The following is a 20903-nucleotide window of genomic DNA, read 5'->3' as shown; positions in this document are numbered from 1 at the left end:
AGTTCAGTTAGGAGAGCTTTGATGTTCTGTCTTTGCCCATGATGGTCTCTCAGTAGGCATCGTGCTGGCAACAAAGGTCCACACAGGCCTTGTGTTCTACCCATTGCTCACTCCCAATTTGGGGAGGGAGAGGGCAGGGCACAAGTGATCCCTGATGGACAGAGCAATAAGAGAAGATGATCCGGGCCCCACAGCCATGGCATGTAGATGTTGTCTTAAGTAGCACTGCACATCCAGCTGTGCGGCCATTGCAGTGTACTGCTAGTCCCCAACACTGCTACAGCTAGGGCCTATGGTCAGCAACAGGACTAAGGCACGCACAAGGCTTTCAAGCGCACACGGGTCTCCAGCTCCCTGAGGATAAACACAGCAGCAGCCACCGCTCCTCTTGCCAGCAGCAATATGTTTTCTGTCCTGCAGGTGCAAGGCTAGTGTTCCATGTCGGCTCTGCAGCTGAGCAGAGTTCCATCCACTGGCGGGTGGGTCTCTCTCCCCTCTAACACCAGTTCACTGTTTGGGCCCTCGTGCACCCTGCCATACATGTAGGATCTTTCAAAGGAGGTCGCCACATCAGTACTGTGCCATTACATTAAAGGAGCAAGCCATTGTCTGCAGCAGTTCTCACCCCTAGTACGCCCCAGGGGCCAGACCCTGCAGGATCGTCCACAGTTGCTCCTGTTAATTGTCTCCTAGATCAGGCTCAGGAGGTTCTTATAGCAGGTATGCGGGCTGTGGGAGCAGTTAGCAGGAGGCATCTAAGCGCTCTTTGGCAGCACAATCATGGGTCTGTGCAAGTTAGTCTTTAAGCAGGATTAGTGCTGCTGTTACGGTGCCCATAGGAAAGGCATCTGATTGGCCATGTTGCTAGGCCGTACCCTTCAGTATATTTTATAGCTGTTGAGACATTTCCAGAATACAACTTTTTTGACCATGGCTTCTCTGTTAAAATTAATCATTAACCTCTACCGATGGCCTTTTAGTGGTAATACTGGCCCTCAATATTTTGAGTCAGACTTGCGAGGTAGCTTCCTGGGTTAATGCCGTGTTTATAGAAATCTGCGTGACATTTGTGGGTTACAGGTTATCATTTTGGTGATCTCACCTTTCTCAGGTCTAGAAAACTGGTATCATTTAATTACAGGCACCAAGTATGTATGTTGCTAGAAATCTAAAACACTGGCTGCACATTCTAAATAAGTGACAAGTTCTTACTGTAATACATCTTCACATTAGTACATCAAGCAGCCCTTCTAGAAGTTAAATCGTGTAATTTAATTTGTGTTTGAATGAGATTGCAGAATGTACTTTATTTTTTATCTAGAGTACACTGTGGGTCACGCAAGGTGCAGCAAAGCCAGTTTCAACTCTTGTTGAACATTTCTTTACGATGCATCCAAATATTCTGTACTGGACAAAAATCCTCTGGAGTCCCTAAGCCAGGTCGGAGCCTACTTCTAATTTCAAGAAACCAGATCTTCTTTTGGTTGTGGGATATCCTTCAGCTTAAATTTCTGTTTCACCTATGTGTTTAATTCGAGAAAATGTACGTATTGTACTTTATTTAGCACAGTTTCAGTGATTTAACAAAAAACGTTGTCACTTTGAATGTTAATTACATTCTGGTTGTAAAGCATTGATTGACTTGTTAAGAGTAACGTTTAACTGTGGACGTGACATTTCCACTTACAGAATACTTGAAATATTGTACTGATATTGCAAAAATTTGTTTTTTTTCCTAACTTTTCTTTCTCCTTATCTTTCTGCTTGTTCTGCTCAGAATTTGAAGCGGGCAGGGCATTTTTCAGTATCTTGAGGGCAGTGAGCATACTTTTGAGGGGGTGCATGTACTTTTAAATGCCAAACACACCAAATGCCTTAAGCTGGGCTTAAAAAGACGGACAACTCGTTTCTGTGGCATTGAGCTTCACCCTTTGCCTCTCTAATTGCCACACTATTCTTTCTTCCCTTTTTTCCTCTCTCTCTATTTGTCTCCCTCTTCTCTTTTTTGCCTTTTCTGTTTCTCTTTACTGTCTTATTTCTCTTATGCTCTTTTCTCTACCTCTCTTCGTCTCTTTTGTCCCTTCTTTCTGTTTCTTTGAGGCACTTGGATGTCCCTTTTCCATGTAAGTAGCTTCTCCCTATTGATAATGCTGACAAAATCTCCACAGTTCTCCTGAACTCTTACTGTGCTGTATATTTACTGAACAACTGTGGTAATTAATTTTCTGATTGTCCTTTTACCTTCCAGGCAAATGCCTCAGTGCCACAGTCTTGGGCTGTCCATCCACCATTTGAAGTGACTTCTCAATCCCAGCCCCAAATCCTCTTCCTTCCATCGGCTGCTCCTACTCTTCTCAGCCCTCCCACCTCAAGCGAGCGCCGAGGTTATCTGCCCATCTTGAACTCCTATGCGAAGATCGCCCCTCAACCTAACAAGGAAGGTTCTGTTTTGCATGGGAATGAGACCAACAATGCAGATGGCCCCAGCAAGCAAAAACGCCTCTGTGTAGAGAAGCATGAGACTAATGTCCCAGGCACACTGTCCAGGAAAAGTAGCACTCTGTCTATTAACAGTGACTCGTTGTCATGCAAGAACCACCTCTTGCCTAGCAAGAGCGACCTTCTGTCACATAGTGCTGATGCTGTTAATACATCTGCTCAGAAATCTGGTAAAGGTGCAGTGTTGCAGAGTTCTTCTGCAGCAGTTGCCAGTTCTCCAGCACCAACGCTATTGTCCAGTGCCAGTATTGACATGCCCATGGATTCTGTGCCAATATTCAAAGCTGGGCAATCCCAAACATCGAAGACTGCTAAGGAAGAGTTGCCATCTGTAGCGAAAATGGCAGTGTACATCTCGCCTCCAGCAGGAGAAGTCTGCAGCTCTTCTGAGCTGTCTGTACAAGACCAACAGAGCAAAAGTAAACGCTTTCAAAACACGTTGGATGTCCTGCACAAGTCTGGTTTGTTAGAGATTACCATGAAAACCAAGGAGCTGGCCCGTCAAAACCGAGCTACCCAGGCAGAATTGGACCTCTTGAAGGAGCAGGTGCAACTCCTAATGGAGGCGATGCAGAGCAGCTTGCCCCAGGCATGGGCCAAGCTTCATGAGTCACTTTCAGCTGGTGCCCCAAAAACAGAGAGCGGCCTTGCTGACGGTGGCATCCTGCAGGTGTCTCTGGAGTCGTTTGGAATGTGAGTTCTCCTGCAGGCTTCTTTAAAGAATGCTGCAGAATGTCAGTCTGGCCCCTTTAGCCCTGTTCTAGTTTCCGTACAGATTGGGGGAATGCACTTGGTGTCAAGGACATCTTGAGCTGCCACAGAAGACGAAGCACTCCAAATAGTAGGAAAAATGCTTCTTAAATTGATGATGTATCTCAAATTAATGGAATAAGAGCAATTAATAATGTCTGTGCCCTATGGGAAAACAATGTGTGTTCTTTTTTAGAAGAAATGGCAGGATTGGCCATTCTCGAAAGGGAAATCTTTTAACCAGCAACAGAACTGCACCTTAGAGCATTGCTAAATAGCTTTCACCTGGAGACACAATTGAGGTAATGGCACAAATAAACTGGCGCACTAGTGGCTGGTGGATAAAAATCAAATTACAAAACAATTAATTCTGTATGCTTAGACCTCTAACTATAATCTCTATCGGCATGAGTGTAACAGTTACAACCGCCAGCACAGAACCTATATACGCTGTAGCAAATTTGGCTATTTGGTTCTAACAGAATGACTTTAAAGAATCTAAGGCACTGCGTTTTTACTACTTCTCTCATGGCTCTATATTGAATCCTGAAGCCACAAAGCGAGTGCACAATTGAGAATAGACGGGTGTAAAGCTGCCAGCCAATTATGTTGCAATATTTGACATTACTTGGATCGGAGCCATGTGGTTTGTGCTGGCATTGGTATCCTTAGCCTCACTTCTACTGCCTCCACCTTGACTTCTTGTCTTGAACCTTTAACTGTCAAAATATGAGTAGGAAGTGAGACTGGTAAGTTTCTTTGGATGGAGCAGCTTTAATACCCGAGCCTCGAAAGTGGCTCCTGTGAGTATTCCTTGGCTCGTGGTACAGAAGAAGAAAATACAAGTAAAGCGCTAATAAAACAAATGAGAAAATAAATGTAAAACAAAAGCAGAAGTGTCAACTTTTGAAACCGTGCATCAGGATTGATGGGCTAAATGTATTTTCTCTGTCAGCCCAACTTGCGAATATTCTTTATGTATTCCTTTTTTGTGTTATTGAGTCATGTATAGCAGTTTGTCATTTTAGTTTTCGCTTCTTTTCCTTGTGTAAGTTCTACCATGCTGATTGTTGCATGTTTTAGGAGGAAGCTGCTATTACTTTAGTACATACAGCTACCTTACCCCAGTAGCCATAAGGACGCTTGTAGTCAAGAAGTGTGGCAATTGACCTTCATCTGATCTTTATGAAGCCTGAAGTTGGTCATTTTGAGCTCCTTCTAAAACTCTTATCGCTCTAATCCACGCTCTAGTAATAACCTTTGCAGAGAAGACAGTCATTACTTTGTGTTTTGAAATGCCACCTTGTGAGTTTTGGTGGAGGCCCTAAATCCATCCACCGTCATTTCTTCTAAATGTTCCCATCCAGTTCATCATTGTTTGTGATGGCGTTTTCTTTGTGGATAACAGCACAGTAGATTAATAATCAAAGCTTGTGGCTGCACTGTCTATTTTTGTACCGCATAAGGTAATGCTCAATTAGATGTGCAGAGAATGATGCAGCACATTCATATCATGATATTTTGAGGGCGAAAATGTGACCGCCTTCCTGCACAATTAGTATTCTGTATCCATCTGGCAGAAAAGGTGTATTATTTGGATCCCACTTAAAGGAGTAATAAATTAGATGTGCAGTAATTTTGTAAGGAATCTTCACATGAATTAGAAAGAGACTTATTTTTTCAAAACCTTTTTTGTTAGCTAAACAGAGGTAACAGACCTTTGATACTTAGTATTTTCTTTTCAAATGATTAAAAGAGCATAATGTAAAATTTCTGCTAAAAAAACAAACTGAATCTGGGCAACTAAGGCTTAGGTCTTTGTTATAGGGTCAGTTTAATGTAGGCTAGACGATTCTTTAAGACAGGAATAATTCAATTCTTAATCAACCAAGATATCTGGAAAATAAGTAAGCACCATCTTTCTGCAACTGTCAGTGTTGTAGTGTCCGTGTTTCTCAGACTACCGCCCTTATTTAGGCTACTTTGAGCAGTGGCTCCTAAATTACTTCGTGTCAACAGCAGCAAGAAAATAATCTGAGCAAAAGGCCTTTAAAATATGTTTATTAATAAAATTAAATTATTTGACATATTTGTATTTGGGAGAAACATTTTTTTTTTTGGGGGGGGGGGGGAGGGGGGGTGGTATCGTCAACTGGCTCACCACACGAACTGAAAATGGCAATTTGTATATAGTGTTTTCCCCTGACTTTAGGGAGTATTCTGTAAACCCAGGTATTTCTTGTGTTTTGTCCAGGAGCTAATACGATATAGATTTACTCGCCATTAAAATTAATTTCAAGCAGTTTAGCTTTCTGATGCTGATTAAATATCAGTGAAATGGCTTATGTTATGTCATTACCTCACTTTTCTATTCTTGATTCATTTTGAATGAGTTTGTAACCTGTCTAAACTCTTGCCCGCTAGCAATAGGATATTGAACTGTAGAACCTATGTTTAGTATGTTCTTTTTCAAAACACCAGAAATATGAAGTACATTTGCATTCTCTCTATTTTTTGGGAGCCATTTTATTCTTGAAGCCCTATGGTGAGAAAACTGTCTATATTGTAGTCTGTAACATTCACAGTGTGGAAAAATCATGAGGCATTGACTTCATAGGAAGAGATATTAAAATACCTTGGTCCTGTATTGTATAGCTCTGATAGAGGCTTCTAGCCACAGGTTCCTTACCTTAGAACAGTGGGTCCCAACTGGGGGTTTTGGGGGGGGGGGGGGTGGGGGTTCTCTCTGGGGAGGGGGGGGAAGTGCCGAATTCCAATAAGAATTCAGTGTGGGACCCTGAGTTCCAGTAATAATAAAGTGGGGGTCCACAGAAGTTAAAAGGTAGGAAACTACTGCCTTAGAATGTTCTCTAGCATCAGATTGGAAAGGGACATTTCTGAGCAATTCTCCTTGCGTGCTGGTAGGTGGTGGTTTTTGGGTCCTGTGACTTGCGATGCGCTTATATATACACAACCGCAGGGCACTGACCTCAGTTCCTTCTTTTCCACAACTTCAGCACAGATCCAGATCGCACTCTTCTCAGTCATTTTTAGGTTTCGCTTGCACTGTGCTTGTGAAATCTATTGTTTATATCAATCTTAAAAGGGGCTTATATCCTGCCCCCTGGCTTTTCATTGGTTCCGTTGCTTGCCACTTACTTTTCCTCCGTGTCTGTTGGCTGTAGCATACTATTTCCTGTTAATCCTAGTGTTTTTCGCTTATCAATGTCCTGTGTCCCTAGTACTGTATTCATCCTCTTTGTGGGACTTTTTTTTAAGCTTTTGTCTACACAGCGTTCTTTCCAGTTCGTCTCCGTCCCTCATGTTGTTCTCCCACCCATTTTGCTTCCTCTCATGTAACACTTTAATGACAACCATCTCAATACATCCCTGTCTTGGCCCTTGTGAAACTGCCGACATCTTGGAGTAAGGCAGCAGTCGCATAAGTTCTGCTTTTTCAGTATCCACTATCTCACATACATAAGATGACCGCTCGTTTTATAGTTTGACATTAAATCATATACACCTAGGGGGAAGCACTCCTTTTTTTTCATACCATTTCATATAAATTAGACGTTAAGATCGAGGAAATGAAAATGGCTGCATGTGGTGAACGGACTAGTGGTTCAATGCAGCACCACGTGGGTCGAGTTTATAAAAGTTTGAGCAATGGCAGACTGAGAGGACGCCGAGAATACTTCACACGAGGGGAGTTGAACGCACCTATCGACGATCTTATCCATAAGTTTATTAAGTGAAAATATAACAGTTGATACTAGTGTTTGGTTTCCGAAAGCGTGCATTGTCATCTTTTTTTATTTTGGTTTGGCACTATCATGCTCCTACTTTCCCCGCTAATGTTTTTCTGCAGGTTTTCTTTTCGTTCTCATTTGGTTGCGTATGTCATATTTACTGTATTGATACATCTTCAGAACCCCTACGCCCTACTACCTTTAGGTATGTCATATAGTAATAGTGCCCTGTGCTAGCTTGTAGGTCTTTATTACACTTGCAAAACATTCAGTATATTGTATTTCACTGGCAGGCCTTTTGAACTTGGCTGCTACCTGATGGGTGCTTTATAAATTATAAATTGGGGTTTTCGTGCGTTGTCCCTGTTACATGCACACAACACCTACATGAATACCAAGCATCTTCTCTTTGCAGAAGCATTTCAAGGAAAGTTCCCTAGCACTTTGCAGCTCTAATGTGACTCCAACATGATGGTAATCGCCTTTGTAAATAGCCAACAACAGTTAGTAACAAGCAACGAATACAGAATCTCTATTTTTAAAATATGGAATCAGTTGCTTTGAAAGATATGGCATTTTTAACTGTTTTGATGGAGTCTTTAACTCGTGTGAGAATGTGATGGCCACTAGATTATCGAAATAGTCATGTTTTATGTGACTGCTGCGTGCGCAAGACTGCCATTTTATTTCTTCTTCACACACCTTTCAATTGACCCTGGTACCCAATGGGGCTGAGAAAACAAGTTACCGGTCTCACCAGAATCACAATATCCGAATATTGTGCTTCCTGGATACCTGGGTAACACTAAAAACATCCAAAATATCCTGAGGCTTTTTGACTCCGATACTTTGCCTGCTCAAAGAAGGTGATTTGGCCATTGTTGTAGGCATGGATCACACTGGAACACTTATCTCCCACATAACATTTCCTTGCCGAATGAGGCAGTAATCGTGGAACTGAAAGCCGTGGTAATGGTCTGCCTAACAAAATGAGGACGCAAGTGTACAATTATTTTACATTGCTTAATTCAGCCCACTCTTCGAGGGTTTTAGAAGCATTAAGAACACTTATCAACCTTCATTCATGCACCACTCACTCTGCACAGAGAGCACTCATACCATTCTCCTTGCACTCTTACACAGCTCCCACACCTCTTAATTTATTATTAATCCCACAGGCGAAACCTAATGCATTTGCCAGTACTTGTTTGACTGGCTTTGACCATTTTGTAGGCGAGTGGTGTGCGCTTAAACATTTATTTTTATTTTTTAATAACAGTAGTATCTTTGTGGAGCCTGACATTGACAGGTGTCGGTGACAGACCCCCTCTGAAGAAATGGGGTGTATTATATAGTGCGGTTGTGTGACTTTACAGTATAATACACTTACCAACCCCTTTAGGACCCTTAGATTTCATTTGTCAAACCTTTAGTTCAACCCTGATTAGCTGTGGCTCTGAGCAGCAAGGCTTACCCAAAGAAACAAGCGTAAAGCATTTAAACAGTACCAGTACAATTGAAGAAAAAAATCAACAAGACACTAAAGAAATCTGACACATTTATAAAAATAGAGTGTATTTTTGAGACCTCAAAATGTAAAAGATCCATGTGAGGGTCCAGAGTTACAGAATTTACAAGGTATAGTAAATAAAAGCATTTCACTCAACCGTGAACAAGCACTGGCAAATTCTGCAAATTTGACACAATTTATTTTTCTCCAAAAAGTTGGGCTAGTTGTATTGCGGTCACTTAATCACTCTGGGTGACCAACTCTAGTGGGGAGCCAGTCAGGGAGAACAGCAAGATCCTCAGAAACAGTTACCCCCAGCAGGTGAAGCAGTCTTCAGTCACTTCCAGGTACTTCTATATCCTGTTTAGAGTTTTCTAATGTGAGTGATCCTAATGGAAAGGTTGAAGAAGGCTGTAGATGTTCAAGGACCCAGTGAATGCAGTGCAGTAGACCAAGGTCATGCTGCAACTAATCCTCTGTCCATGAAGGGGGTGAGGATATTGTGGTCACAGTGTTGACGTCCATTGAATTTCTCTCCGTGCCAACAGAAGTTCAGTTGCTCTGTATCGCGGTCACCGGACCTTCCTGGGTCAATATCTTGTCCACAGGGGGTCCCAACTGCACTCTGGCAATTCAGGGCTCTGCAAAGCTGGGTGCAACTTTGTGTTTTGGGTCCTAGTCCCTAGTGCTGCACGGTAGTGGTTAGCGGAAGGTAGACAACTTTAGGTTACCAACTTGACCCAGCAGGCGTATCCAGCTGATGTGTGTCCCTCTGCTGCGAATAGGAGACCAGTCAGCTGGCCCTTAGAGTTTCTTGGCTTTGGTTGGGCTCTGGAGACGACTTCTCCTTGAGAAGGATATGACAGACACAGTCCCTCTCCTTTGCTAATCAGCAGGTGCAGTTCACGACAAAGTAGGTCTCTTTGAGAGTTTCACAGTGCAGCAGGGCGGTCCTTCTTTGGTCTGTCTTCCAGTACTGTCAAGATCTGAGTTTTGGGTGTCAGGGATGCCCTAATTGTGTATAGATAATTCCCTCAGGATAGAGTGCATTTGGTAGCCAATGGGCTGCCAGGTACCCTACCTCCTGATGACCACCTCCTGGGAAGTGCGGCATCTGGTTATACCAGGATGCACCATTCTGCCCACTCCCAAGATGGCCTAACCTCTCTTTCGGCCTCCATAGCTCCCTAGCTACCAAGAGGGGTACATGCCCATTCCACATTTTTAAATACAACACCCTGCCTTAGAGCTTATTAGACCTACCTTTGGAGAGACTTGTATATATTAAAAAGTGAAGTTTAGGCTTAGCCATTACCCTTAAATGCCAAAGTCGAGTAAGCAGTGCAAAACTGTCCTTCGAGTGACAGACTAGGAGCCATGTTTTACCTTGTCCCACTCAAGGTGGCACAGCAAGTGCTGCAGTCCCTGGGGGGACACTATAACTTACAGGCTTTGGGCGCCACTGGTACTGAATACTAGGGACTTACAAGTAAGTTAGTCTATGCCAGTTGAGGACAAGCCAATTAAATATGCACCATCTTAAGGGTCAGAGCACATGCACAGAGTCCTGTTTAGCAGGACCTGGGGCATTTTAGATTCCGTACCCAATAGGCCAAGTGGGGGGGTAAACCTGCAAAAAGCCTGTTTCCTAAATTCCCCCTTTGTCTGTTTGTGGTGCCCTGAAAAGGACCACGACTCCACATTGTTTGTGGAGTGCAGAACCGGAACCTGAAGGCCATCACAGAGCGGGCCTGAAGCTTTTGGCCATTCATCACGGACTCCAGGTCATGTTTACGTGGGAGGTCTCAGGACTGCTCCTAGAGTTACTTGCATCGTTCCTCGTCCTGCTCCTGGACTACTTCTAATAATCCCACAGGAACACGTCCAAGTAGTTAAAACACTCTTTTATTTCTCTGCCTCACTCCCACTCTTCTGATCTTGTGAGGGAACGCCACACGTCCTGACCCTGCTCACAGGTGATTCCTGTGCAGCCGGTGTCAGATACTGGGTCCTTTCCGTGCTTCCTTGAATGAGCCTTGGCAAACCCCACCCAACGCTGAATTTTATGAAGCCCTGAGCCTCATTTTTGCTTGGTCGAATCACTATGGAGCACCTTCGGGTCCACAGGTTTGCAACAACTGGACTGAAGCTCTTCCAGCGGGTTCGCCCTCCGTGCCAGTTGACCCCTTGGGGTCTGTTGGTTGATCAGAATCAGCTGGGACCTCCTCTGGGTACTGTTCCAGTCGCGTTGTTACCAGCACTGCCTAATCCATTTTCATTCCTGACTCTGATAGGGAACTGGACCGCCATCGACCAGGCCCACATGACTTGAATTGGAGACAGCCCTACTATATTGAAGGGTTCACTGAGGAACAGGAATGGAGGGAATCTGATGATCCCTTTTCCTAGTCCAACCATCTAGCAGAGTCCATGGCTGATAACTGGTTTGAGGACTTAGGCGATGCCAGTGGTCTGGATACCTCTCTCCTCCCAAATTGGCTTTGGAGGAAGGGGCTTCCTTCGCGATGGTGGTCCAGAGGGTGGCTGAGGTCCTGGACCTAGCGTTCAAGTCTAAACAAACGTTTTGACTTGGGTGCTTCAACTGGGAGGTAACCCCATCAGAACCCATACTACCCCTCAGTGAAGCTGTCGCAGATATCCTGCGTGGGGCCTGGGCTACACCCTGTACAAGCACTTCTGTGCACAGGACGATTACTCACCACCATCACCCTTCCCAATAGCACCTAGTGGTCCAGTCCTTAACTTCCCAGATTAATCCTGGTGCATTCCCTACTGCTCCACTGGATACGGAATCCAAGAGGCTGAACACTTTCGGAAAGAGAATACTTTCTTCCACTAGCTTGCCACTGTTGTCGGTGAATACGGCATGCTTATTGGGCCATTATTCTGACTCTGGGGGATACAGGTGTGCAAGTGCTGCCAATGGTCTTTGAAAAGGCCTAGGCTGTTCTTTCCCAAGCTATTGCTGATGGGCAAGAAACTACAAAGATCACAATATGATGCGGATTGGATTACGTCCAACTCGCTCGGCAGTGCTGTTGCTTCTTTGGTGCTGCGGAGGTGTCCCCCTGGTTGTGGAAAACTGCCTTTTCAGGGAATACCCAAGCCTCGGTTATGATCATGCCCTTTGACGGAACCTGTCTCTTCGGAGACCAGGCTTATTCGGCCTTGATATGATTTAATGACAGTAGGTTCATTGCTAGGTGATTTGGGCTCTCTTTATATGCTGGGAGCCGCATTCCGCCTCAGGCCCCTTCTGTGGTTACAGAAGGGGCTCTCAGCTTTGTCCTTTCCCATGTAGCCACCACAGCCAGCATGCTCAGTCCTTGCATGGACATTGCTCCCACAAGCCTTGTTGGACCCAAAGCCCCACTCATTGTCCAGCAGCTGCACACTGAAAGCCTTTTGTATGCCCTCAATCCATCATGGGTATTCGGCTGGCAGCAGAGTCTGGCACCACATCCACCAGAGGGACATAACATCAGACAAATGGGTGCTTCAGATTGTCCAACATGGTAATTCCCTCCCATTGCAACAAATCCCAGTGCCAATCCCTCCATTCCTAGATCGGCTGACAGAGGACCACCTTGTACTCTTGCGACAGGAAGTACTTGCTCTTCTGGCCAAAAATGCCTTTGAGAAGGTACCAGCATCAGAAGCAGGACGTGCTTGCTATTCCCACTACTTTCTGGTACCAGTGGTTAATGGAGGCCTATGTCATGTTCTCAGTCAGTGCTCTCAACTAGTTTTTGAAAAAAGAAAACTTCAAAATGCTCCACCCGGTTCAGGTCTCATCTACCCTCGACACTGGAGATTCGACTTTCAGTATCCTTATTTTCACAACACTGTCCTGCCGGCCGGCAGATTTACTTGCAGTTCAAGGGGGGCCAGGAGCATTACCAATTTGTGGGGCTCCCCTTTCACTTTACTGGTGCCCCTCGGTTGTTCACCAAGGTGATGGCGGTGGTTGCAGCAAAGCTGTTGAGGTTTGGGGTTCCAGTCTTCCATTACCTCATCGATTAGCTGTTGAAGGCGGCTCGTCCTAGACAGTTGTTTCCCTCCTCCAAAGTACCACAAACTTCCTGCATTAGCCGGGGTTCACTATCAATGTGTCGAAGTCACACCTGACTCCATCTCAGAGGTGCCCTTCCATCTGAGCTGTTCTGGAAACAGTGCAGTTTCTAGCTTGTTCTCCAGAATAGCGTGTCCAGGATACTTGGCTATGATTATGTTTTAGCCTCTATCCTGGATTTCGGTGAGACTGATTGAGGCTGCTGAATCTTAGTGACCTCTGCATTGTATTGGTGAAACATTCCCGTTTGCACATGTGGGCTCTTGAGTGGGGCTTGAATAACCAGTGGGCCCAGCATCAGAGGAATATCTCTGACCTGGTCCTGATTTTGGAGGAAACAGCTAAAGACCTCCACTGGTGGATCGAGGAACTCAGTGGGCTTAGTGTTAGACCTTTCTCTGTCCCTCACCTAAAGCTCATAGTAGTGACAGATGCTTCACTTTTGGATTGGGTTGGCCCTGGGAGAGGTGGCCATCATAGGCCTCTGATCTCTAGGCGAGTCTTAGCTCCACATCAGTCTGTTGGAACTAAGAGCGATCCACCTAGTAATGTAAGTGTTTCTTCTTTCCATCAAGGGAAAGCTAGTTCCGGTGTTCACGGACAACACAACCGCCATGTGGTATTTCAGCAAACGGGGTGGGGTGTGGTCATGACCCTACAGCTTTGGTGTGGCTGGAACATCAAGGACATATTCCTGGAGGTAAAACCTCTGGCGGGCTCTCTGGACGCCAGAGCATATGAACTCAGCTGTGGATGCCTAGCAGATCACAGATGGCATCTCCACCCACAGGTGGTGCAAAGCCTGTTCCAAGATTGGGGAGAACCTTGGTTAGATCTGCTTGCCACTGCCGAGAACGTGCAGTGTTAGCACTTCCTTATGCTGGAGTTTCCAAGACGGCTGTTGCTCAGAGATGCATTTTGTCTCGAGTGGGGTTCAGAACTCCTAAGACCTTTCTACTGGTACCACTCCTGTCCAAAGTTCTCAAAGAAGATCAAGATTGTCCGGGTGCAAGTCATTTTAGTGGCTCCGGACTGTGCATAGAGAGTATGGAATCCCAAGCTCCTGAGGATGAGCATCTCTCCTCCAATCAGGCTTACCCTTCTGGAGTACCTACTATTGCAGCAACAGAGCACTGTACTGAAACCAAACCTGTCCACTCTCCACCTTCATGCATGGAGACTGAATGGCAACAGTTGAGGGTGTTCGATGACTCTCCTGAAGTATGTGACATCATCTGGCAGCCAGGCATTCTTCTACAAACATCATCTACGTCTGCTGGTGGGACAAGTGTGTCATGCAGCACATCTAAATTTGTTGTATCTAGGTCTGCACCCTTGTCTAAAGTCCTTCTCTTTGTTTATCCTTGGCCCAGCAAGGCTGTCCACCATTTCTGCTTTTCCATGGCTGCTGCATCAACCATACCTTTTTTAGTCCCCATTAGTGACTAGATTCCTTAAAGGCTTGCGACATACATTTCTAGCCACGCCCTTCGTTGTGCCCAAATGAGACTTGAATTTTCTCATGTGCCCACCTTTGGAGCAAATACACAGCTGCTCCTTTCCCCCCCCCCCCCACCCCTCCCCCCCGCAGCCCCCACTTACCCTCCCATCCCTGCCTCTCCCTAAAAAAAAAGGCTCCTCACAATTAAGACTGTCTTCCTTGTGGCTATAACATATGTTCAGAGGATTAGCAAATTACAAGTGCTTTTCGTTTACCATCCCTACATGCCATTTTTCCTAGACAAACTGGTGTTAAGACCTCGGGCATCCTTCTTACCAATGGTAGTGACACCTTTTTTTGACAACTGTCAGAACATGACCCAATGTGTTCTAAAGATGAAGAGAGACTCCACCACAGGGTTTAAAAAAAGAGTGTTATAGTTCTACTTTGATCGTTCCAAAGATTTCCGGGTGGGCTATTAACTCTTTGGAATTGCAGGGGCAAAGAAAGGGAAGGCATTTCAAGAGAAAACCATCTCATATTGATCATTCTCTCCATTAAAATCAGCTACGCAGTAGCCAAGAAACCAGAACTAAAACTGCGGCCCGTATGTTAGCTAGAGGGACTCCCAGTCATGGGTACCAACCTTCCCATTCTCACCATTTTTGGACTGTATTCTCTTATGAGATCTTTTTGAACCTCACTTTTGGCACACCAGTCACTGATCTTTAGCTTGGCTCAATGCTTCTGGTGTGGAAAATAGTAAAGAACTGAGGTCATTGTGCCGGGGTGGGGCCTCTGTAGCCACAGTGCACATCACAACCAGTGCGGACAACACCACCTATTTGTGCTCATGGGGAATTTCTCAGATATTTCCAGATCCAGTGTGACGTCTGGGGATATTCTAAGGTAAGGAATCTGCTGTTAGATTAGCTCTCTACCAGATAAAGCCTTACCGAAGGTAAGTAACTTCTTCATTAGACAAATACTGCATTCTTCCTAAATTCTTACATTTTGAGAGAAATCATTTGGTCACAAAATTGTAAGAAAGAAATACAGATCAATATAGGAATTGGTTACGCTAAGAACCTTTGAGAACTTATTTTCTTTTGAACTGCTAGTTGAAGAGATTGCAGTCATCAAGTCTCAACTGTGCGTGCTTAAAGTCGGCACATTCACGTACTTATACTTAGCAACAATATTCAGTTTGTGCCTGAAGCTGATGGCCACAGACGCTAGCAGTGCAGCTATCAATATTTGCCATGCAAGAAAAGTTTGACTTGTTCAGTGTCACTGGGTCTCAGTATAGAGCATCTGATAGACCTCTAGCTGCAGATTCCTTACCTTAGAATTATCCCAGGGCATCACAGTGGATCTAGAAATGCAAGCAGTACTCCTGTGTGCCAGTATGTGGCATAGTTTGGCTTTGTGTGGCGGCGCCCACGCCAGAAGTATCATGCGGTACCTATATAGGCGCCACCTCGTAACGCTAACGTCAGTTCTTTCCTTTCTGCACCAGATAGCATTGATCCGGCCTGAGCTACCCCTCGTTCACTTTCGGAGTGGCTTTTTGCAACTTTTAAAAAACATTTCTGAGATTTCTCCTGGTGTGTCGGCGTGTAATCTAAGAAACCAGCTGGTTTCAAGCCATGTGGGGCCTGTTACCGACAGATGTCCGTGACCAACCCCCATTTGGTGTGTTTATAGTGCATGGAGCAGAACCACGACACCAAGGCCTGCAAGGACTGCCATGCCATGCACCCAAAGGTGCTGAGGGAGCGGGCCCTTAAGGTCCTCCCCACCCGACGCTGGTTGAATCCACAACACTCGATTGCATTTGCTCAGAAAGTCCCGGGACTGTTTGCAGAGCCCATCCAGACAGTCGTTGTCGCACTCAGAATAGTTAGGTAAGTCAGGTAAGTTACACAACCCAAGAAGGCTAAGAAGAAAAAGAGACCTTCGACTTCAGTGTCCATCAAAGTCTTCTGGACGTGGCACAGTACCATTGGCACTTAAGGCCCTGCGAGTTGATGTAACCTGAATATGGGTCTGCTCCGCGCCTCCCCAATTGAGCTGGATTGACCCACATCCAGCTGAAAGAGTTTTATGAGGCTATGTGCCTCATATTTGGGCAGCTCGGTCCCTCTAAAGCACCTTTGGGTCCCATGAGCACAGGACAGGCCCCTACCGGCTCAACACCAGCAGGTTTGCTCTCGGTGCCAAGTCGGGCCCCATGGGTGCCTTGCTAGGTCCAGATCAGAGCAGTCCGTGAGACCGAGACCTTCCTTGACACCCACTCCTTTGGCGATTTCTTCCCCACGCCCCTGGTGGCATCACCCCATTGTTATTCCCAACTCTGACATGGGCAGTGTCAACCCTTGGGCGACTCCAGCGCACGCCAGATCCTTGCTTCCCAAAGCAGAGACAGTGCCTTATTTACTTTATAGCCCTGGAGAGACAGAGATGAATGAGAGCGATCTATGGATTGTTATTGTTACCAGTTCCCTGAAGAAGACCAGGACAACTGGTACGAGGAACTAGCGGAGGCCAGAGGGTTAGACTTCTCACCCAACACTGGCTTGGTCTCTCTTCCTACTGTGGCTATGGAGAAGGAGGCCTATTTATTTTATAGTGGTGTGTAGGGCAGTTTTGGTTTTGAAACCTGCAGTGGCAGTGAAGACAAGCATCTTGACAAAGTTGCGTTTTTTTCCCCTTCTGAATCCCTTCTTCGATTCAGTGAAGCTGTTACAGCTGCCCTACTTGGGGCCCTACACAAGGTCTGCACAGGGGCTTGTGTGCATAGGGCCATTGCCCACTGCCTTCGCCTGCCCTAGGGGTCCCAGTTTCCTCACTCCAGCACCCCGAGACCTTGGTGGTCCAATGCTTCACATCCCGTTCTCTACCACTCTACCAGATCAGAAATCTAAAAGGCTGGGCACCTTTGGCAAGAGAAAGTTCTCTTCTGCCAGCCTAGCACTGTGGTCAGTGACTACTGTGTGCCATTTGGACTGTTATTCCCATCCAATATGGGACTCTGTTGCGCAACTGCTGCCTATGGTCTTGGAGGAGGCCCAAACCATACTCACGCAAGCTATTGCTAATGGTCGAGATGCAGAAAAGTTCACTGTAAGGTGTGGGCTCAGCTTGACTGAATCACTTGGCCGAGCGATTTCCTTGTCAATGGCTAGCGGTGCCATGGCTGGCTGAGAACTATTTTTTTCAAGGTATGTCCACACCTCCCTCTTGGACATGCCCTTCAATGGCTCTCACCCCTTTGAAGCAAAAGTAGATTTATCGGTGAAGCACTTTAAAGACAGCAGAGCTGCGTCCTTGGGCTTGTCTTTGGCCCCTTCTGCTCATTTCGTAGCCACAGGAGGGATCTCCAGCTGTGCCCTTACCCTCCCAGCCACCACAGCCAACAGGCTTCCCAGCCGTTTCGTGGCCCTGGATGCGGGTCCCACAAACAGTGTGGGACAGATGGCAAGCATCAAGTCAGTTCACCACTCCCTTGGCAACCTCTGCGTCCAAAAGTCTTTAGTTTGCCGACCATCCATTGGGAGGCAAGACATGTCATCATCTGCTCAACTGGCTGTCGGTGACACCTGTCCACTAGGTTCTCCAGATCGTCCAAAGGGGCTACTCCCTCCTCTTTGTGACCATCCATGCCACCTGCATATGATTGGCTGATGGAGGACCATCTCCCCTAGCTCTGTCAAGAGGTGCATGCTCTCTTGGCCAAGGGAGCCATAGAGAGGGTGCCTACATCAGAAATAGGTTGTGGCTTGTCATTCCCGCTACTTTCGGGTGCCAAAGGTGGATGGGGGTCTTTGTCCTATCCTAGATCTGCTCCTTCTCAACCTCTTTTTGAGGAAAGAGAAATTCAAAATGTTCACACTTGTCCACGTGCTTACCCCCGGTGACTTTATGAACCTGAAGTCCCAGTGGGCACATTATCAGGGAAATCTCTCCGACATAGTTCACATCTTGGAGGAAACCGCAAAACATCTTCAGCTGTGGCTAATGAACCATGACTGGGTCTGTGGCAGACACCTCCCCCTTCCCCATCCAGAGCTGACTGTAGTGACAGATGCATCACTCCAGAGTTGGCGCCTTCACCTGGGAAAGGTGGATATTGGAGGCCTCTGGCCTCAATCCCCACATCAACCCTTTGGAGCGCTGGGCAATTTCCTTGGCACTGAAAGCCTTTCTCCCTTTGATCAAGAGAAGACTGGCTCAGGTGTTCACGGACAACACCACCACCCTGTTGTATTACAATTAAAAGGGCAGGGTGGGGTTATGGACACTTTGACAAGATACTCTGAGTCTCTGGACATGGCTGGAGCGTCTGGGCGTTTCCCTGGTGGTTCAGCACCTAGCACGCTTTTTGAATGCCAAAGTGGTCAAACTCAGCCACAGATGCCTAGCCGATCACAAACGGCCTCTCCATCCGGAGGTGATGCAAGGTTTTTTTCAGCAGTGAAGAGAGCCTTGGTTAGATCGGCTTGCCACAGTCGAACACGCAATATCAGCAATTTTGCGTGCTGTAGTTTCAAAGACGCTCGGTCGGAGATGCTTTTCATCTTGAGTGGAGCTCACCTGCCTCCTTTCTTCTGAAGGTTGTGACTCCATCCCATGTAGACCATTTTATCACCTTATCCATTTACTTTACTACATCTCAGCTCTCCAAAGAGTAGGAGGGATTCCACTGTCTGGATCCAAAAAGAGCATTGTTGTTTTACCTTGAACGTGCAAGAAAATTCAGGGTGGGCGATCAACTCCTTTTTGGGATTATTTGGAGTAAAAAAGAAAAAGGAAAGGCAGTAAATAAGAGAACCATTGCGTGATGGATTGTCCTGTGCATTAGATTCTGCTATGCATTGGCCAAGAAACAGCCCCTAAGGGCTTGTGGCCTCTACTCTACCAGAGCCAAGACTGCAACCACTGTGTTGGTGTGCAGCTTCTTGTTTCTGGACATTTTACATGGGCTGCAACGTGGGTTCCTTTGCAAATGTTTCACCAAACCCTACTGCCTGGACAGTCAGGTCTGTCATGACAGGCACTTTGCCCATCCTGTTCTGCAGCATTTTCCAATCTAATGGTTTCATAATCCCACCTCTGGGGGTGTTTTGCTTCCTTATCTATTCTAAGGTAAGAAACCTGTGGCTAGAAGTCTCTAGCAGATGAACAAGTTACTTAACTTCAGTAACACCTTATCTAGGCAAGACTGTATCTAGTCGCAGATGTTCTTACTGATCTTCCCTGCTCAGGGAAACAATTACGGTATAGGGAACATCCTTTCAAGGGCCTTAGTTTGTCACACCCTGGTCAGTGCTCATCGTGGCTCTGCGCTCTTGATGTGAAAAGTCTAGAAAGTAACTTCACTGTGCAGAGATGTCACCTATATAGGTACCACGCATGCCACTTCTGTTACGGGAGACGCCACACGGAGCCAAGCGACTCGACCTACCGATGTGCGGGGGTACTGCTTGAAAGTTTTCCGGATCCACTCTGATGTCTGGGGATAATTCTAAGGTAAGGAATCTGTGTCTAGACAGTCTCTGCCAGACAAGGTAACTTGTTTGTTATGACTAGAAGTGCTTCGAATAGGCTCCCCTCCTCGGGAGAAAGCTGTATGTTATGTAAGGTACCTCTAGCACTGGTGATAAATCCCTGCTGTAGGAAGCCTAGCTTCTCCTGCACAAGGTGAGTAGGAGTGCTCAACCTTTAAATCACCTTTCAGCTTGATTTCTGGTAGTCACCTTAGTGGATTTAGCTTAGGAGTTAGGAGTCGTTTATAGCCTTTGGGTGGAAAATACAGCTGTAAAATCAAGCGGGTCGTACTGCACATAGGTGATTCATATATTTATATTCTTTTGCAGTATATCATGCCTCCTACTATTGCTGTAAACATAGAGCATTGAGCCAGGCCTAGGAGAACAGGTACAAGATTTTACAATAGAAGGCCTATTTCTGACAAAAGAATTTGTAGCAATCTTGGTAACTGCAGTCTGCTCTGATCCCAGACCTGTCAAGTCGTTGATGCTACTTTGCAGTGCTCTGCACCCATGGGTGTGAACATGAACCTTCAGTCCCTCATGGCCAGGGACATGGAAGGAGTCCAAGAGAGGGTGAGAAGCGACCACTTCCCTTTGACCAGCATTCTAATGTTGAATCACCTGCTGCCCACTACCAGCATATGCAGTCCTCTGGGCCTGGTCTGCAGAGAGAAGAGTCTGAAGTGAAGTAGAGCAGGTTCCCTCCTCATGACCTTGCAAATAGATAATTCCAGACAGTGTTCCTCCACCGTATGTAAATGTGCTAACCACCTTCCTATTCACTCATTTCATGACCTTCTAGTCCTTGCAAAGGTCTAAATAGACAACATCCTGATTTTATAGAAGCAGTCACATACTTTGATGCATGCAGAGAAAATTTGTTCCCAAGGATTTAATTATTTGTTAAGATTGATTATTTGTCAGGATAATGCAACGTCATCTGTAACCTAAGCAAGAAATATCTGTCAATAAATTAAAGGCACTTAAAATATGAAACCTACATGGTATTGTTTTATTTGCATGTTCATATTCCAATGTATAAATGGCAAACAAAAACCCTATAACTGTCCATAATTTGGTGCCCACGTTACTTGACGCAGTGCATCCTATGGAGTGCAGTTGAAATGTACATAAAAAATCAGAAAAACTAGTTAAGACAACAGTCTTAAAAAGAACCTGTCTGCTACGGATCTATAATGCATACATTCGTTCATTCTGCCTTAATTTCTTATAATGCAATAGTAATGAATAAATACTGTCCTTCAGCCTGGGATAGTGGGTGCAAGATCATTTCAGCTTCAAA

At 45.7% G+C, this 20903-nt stretch overlaps 1 protein-coding gene across 4 annotated transcripts in view; it reads left to right on the top strand.

The window, feature by feature from the left end:
• The window catches only part of CIPC (CLOCK interacting pacemaker), a 242607-nt gene extending 222011 nt beyond the window's left edge, over window positions 1–20596 (top strand). For 3 of the 4 annotated variants that reach the window (XM_069208430.1, XM_069208429.1, XM_069208431.1), the window contains exon 4: window positions 2249–5336. In XM_069208430.1, coding sequence (XP_069064531.1) covers window positions 2249–3196 — 948 coding nt within the window. In that variant the 3' untranslated portion in view covers window positions 3197–5336. Of the gene's footprint in view, window positions 1–2248 lie in introns of all 4 variants that reach the window. The other variant, XM_069208432.1, reaches the window with a different exon arrangement.
• Window positions 20597–20903: the final 307 nt, after the last annotated feature.

This window comes from Pleurodeles waltl, chromosome 9 (genome assembly GCF_031143425.1).
Source record: "Pleurodeles waltl isolate 20211129_DDA chromosome 9, aPleWal1.hap1.20221129, whole genome shotgun sequence".
Lineage (NCBI taxonomy): Eukaryota > Metazoa > Chordata > Amphibia > Caudata > Salamandridae > Pleurodeles > Pleurodeles waltl.
The sequence above is the reverse complement of the archived record's forward strand: the minus strand, read 5'-3'. Positions and strand labels throughout refer to the sequence as shown.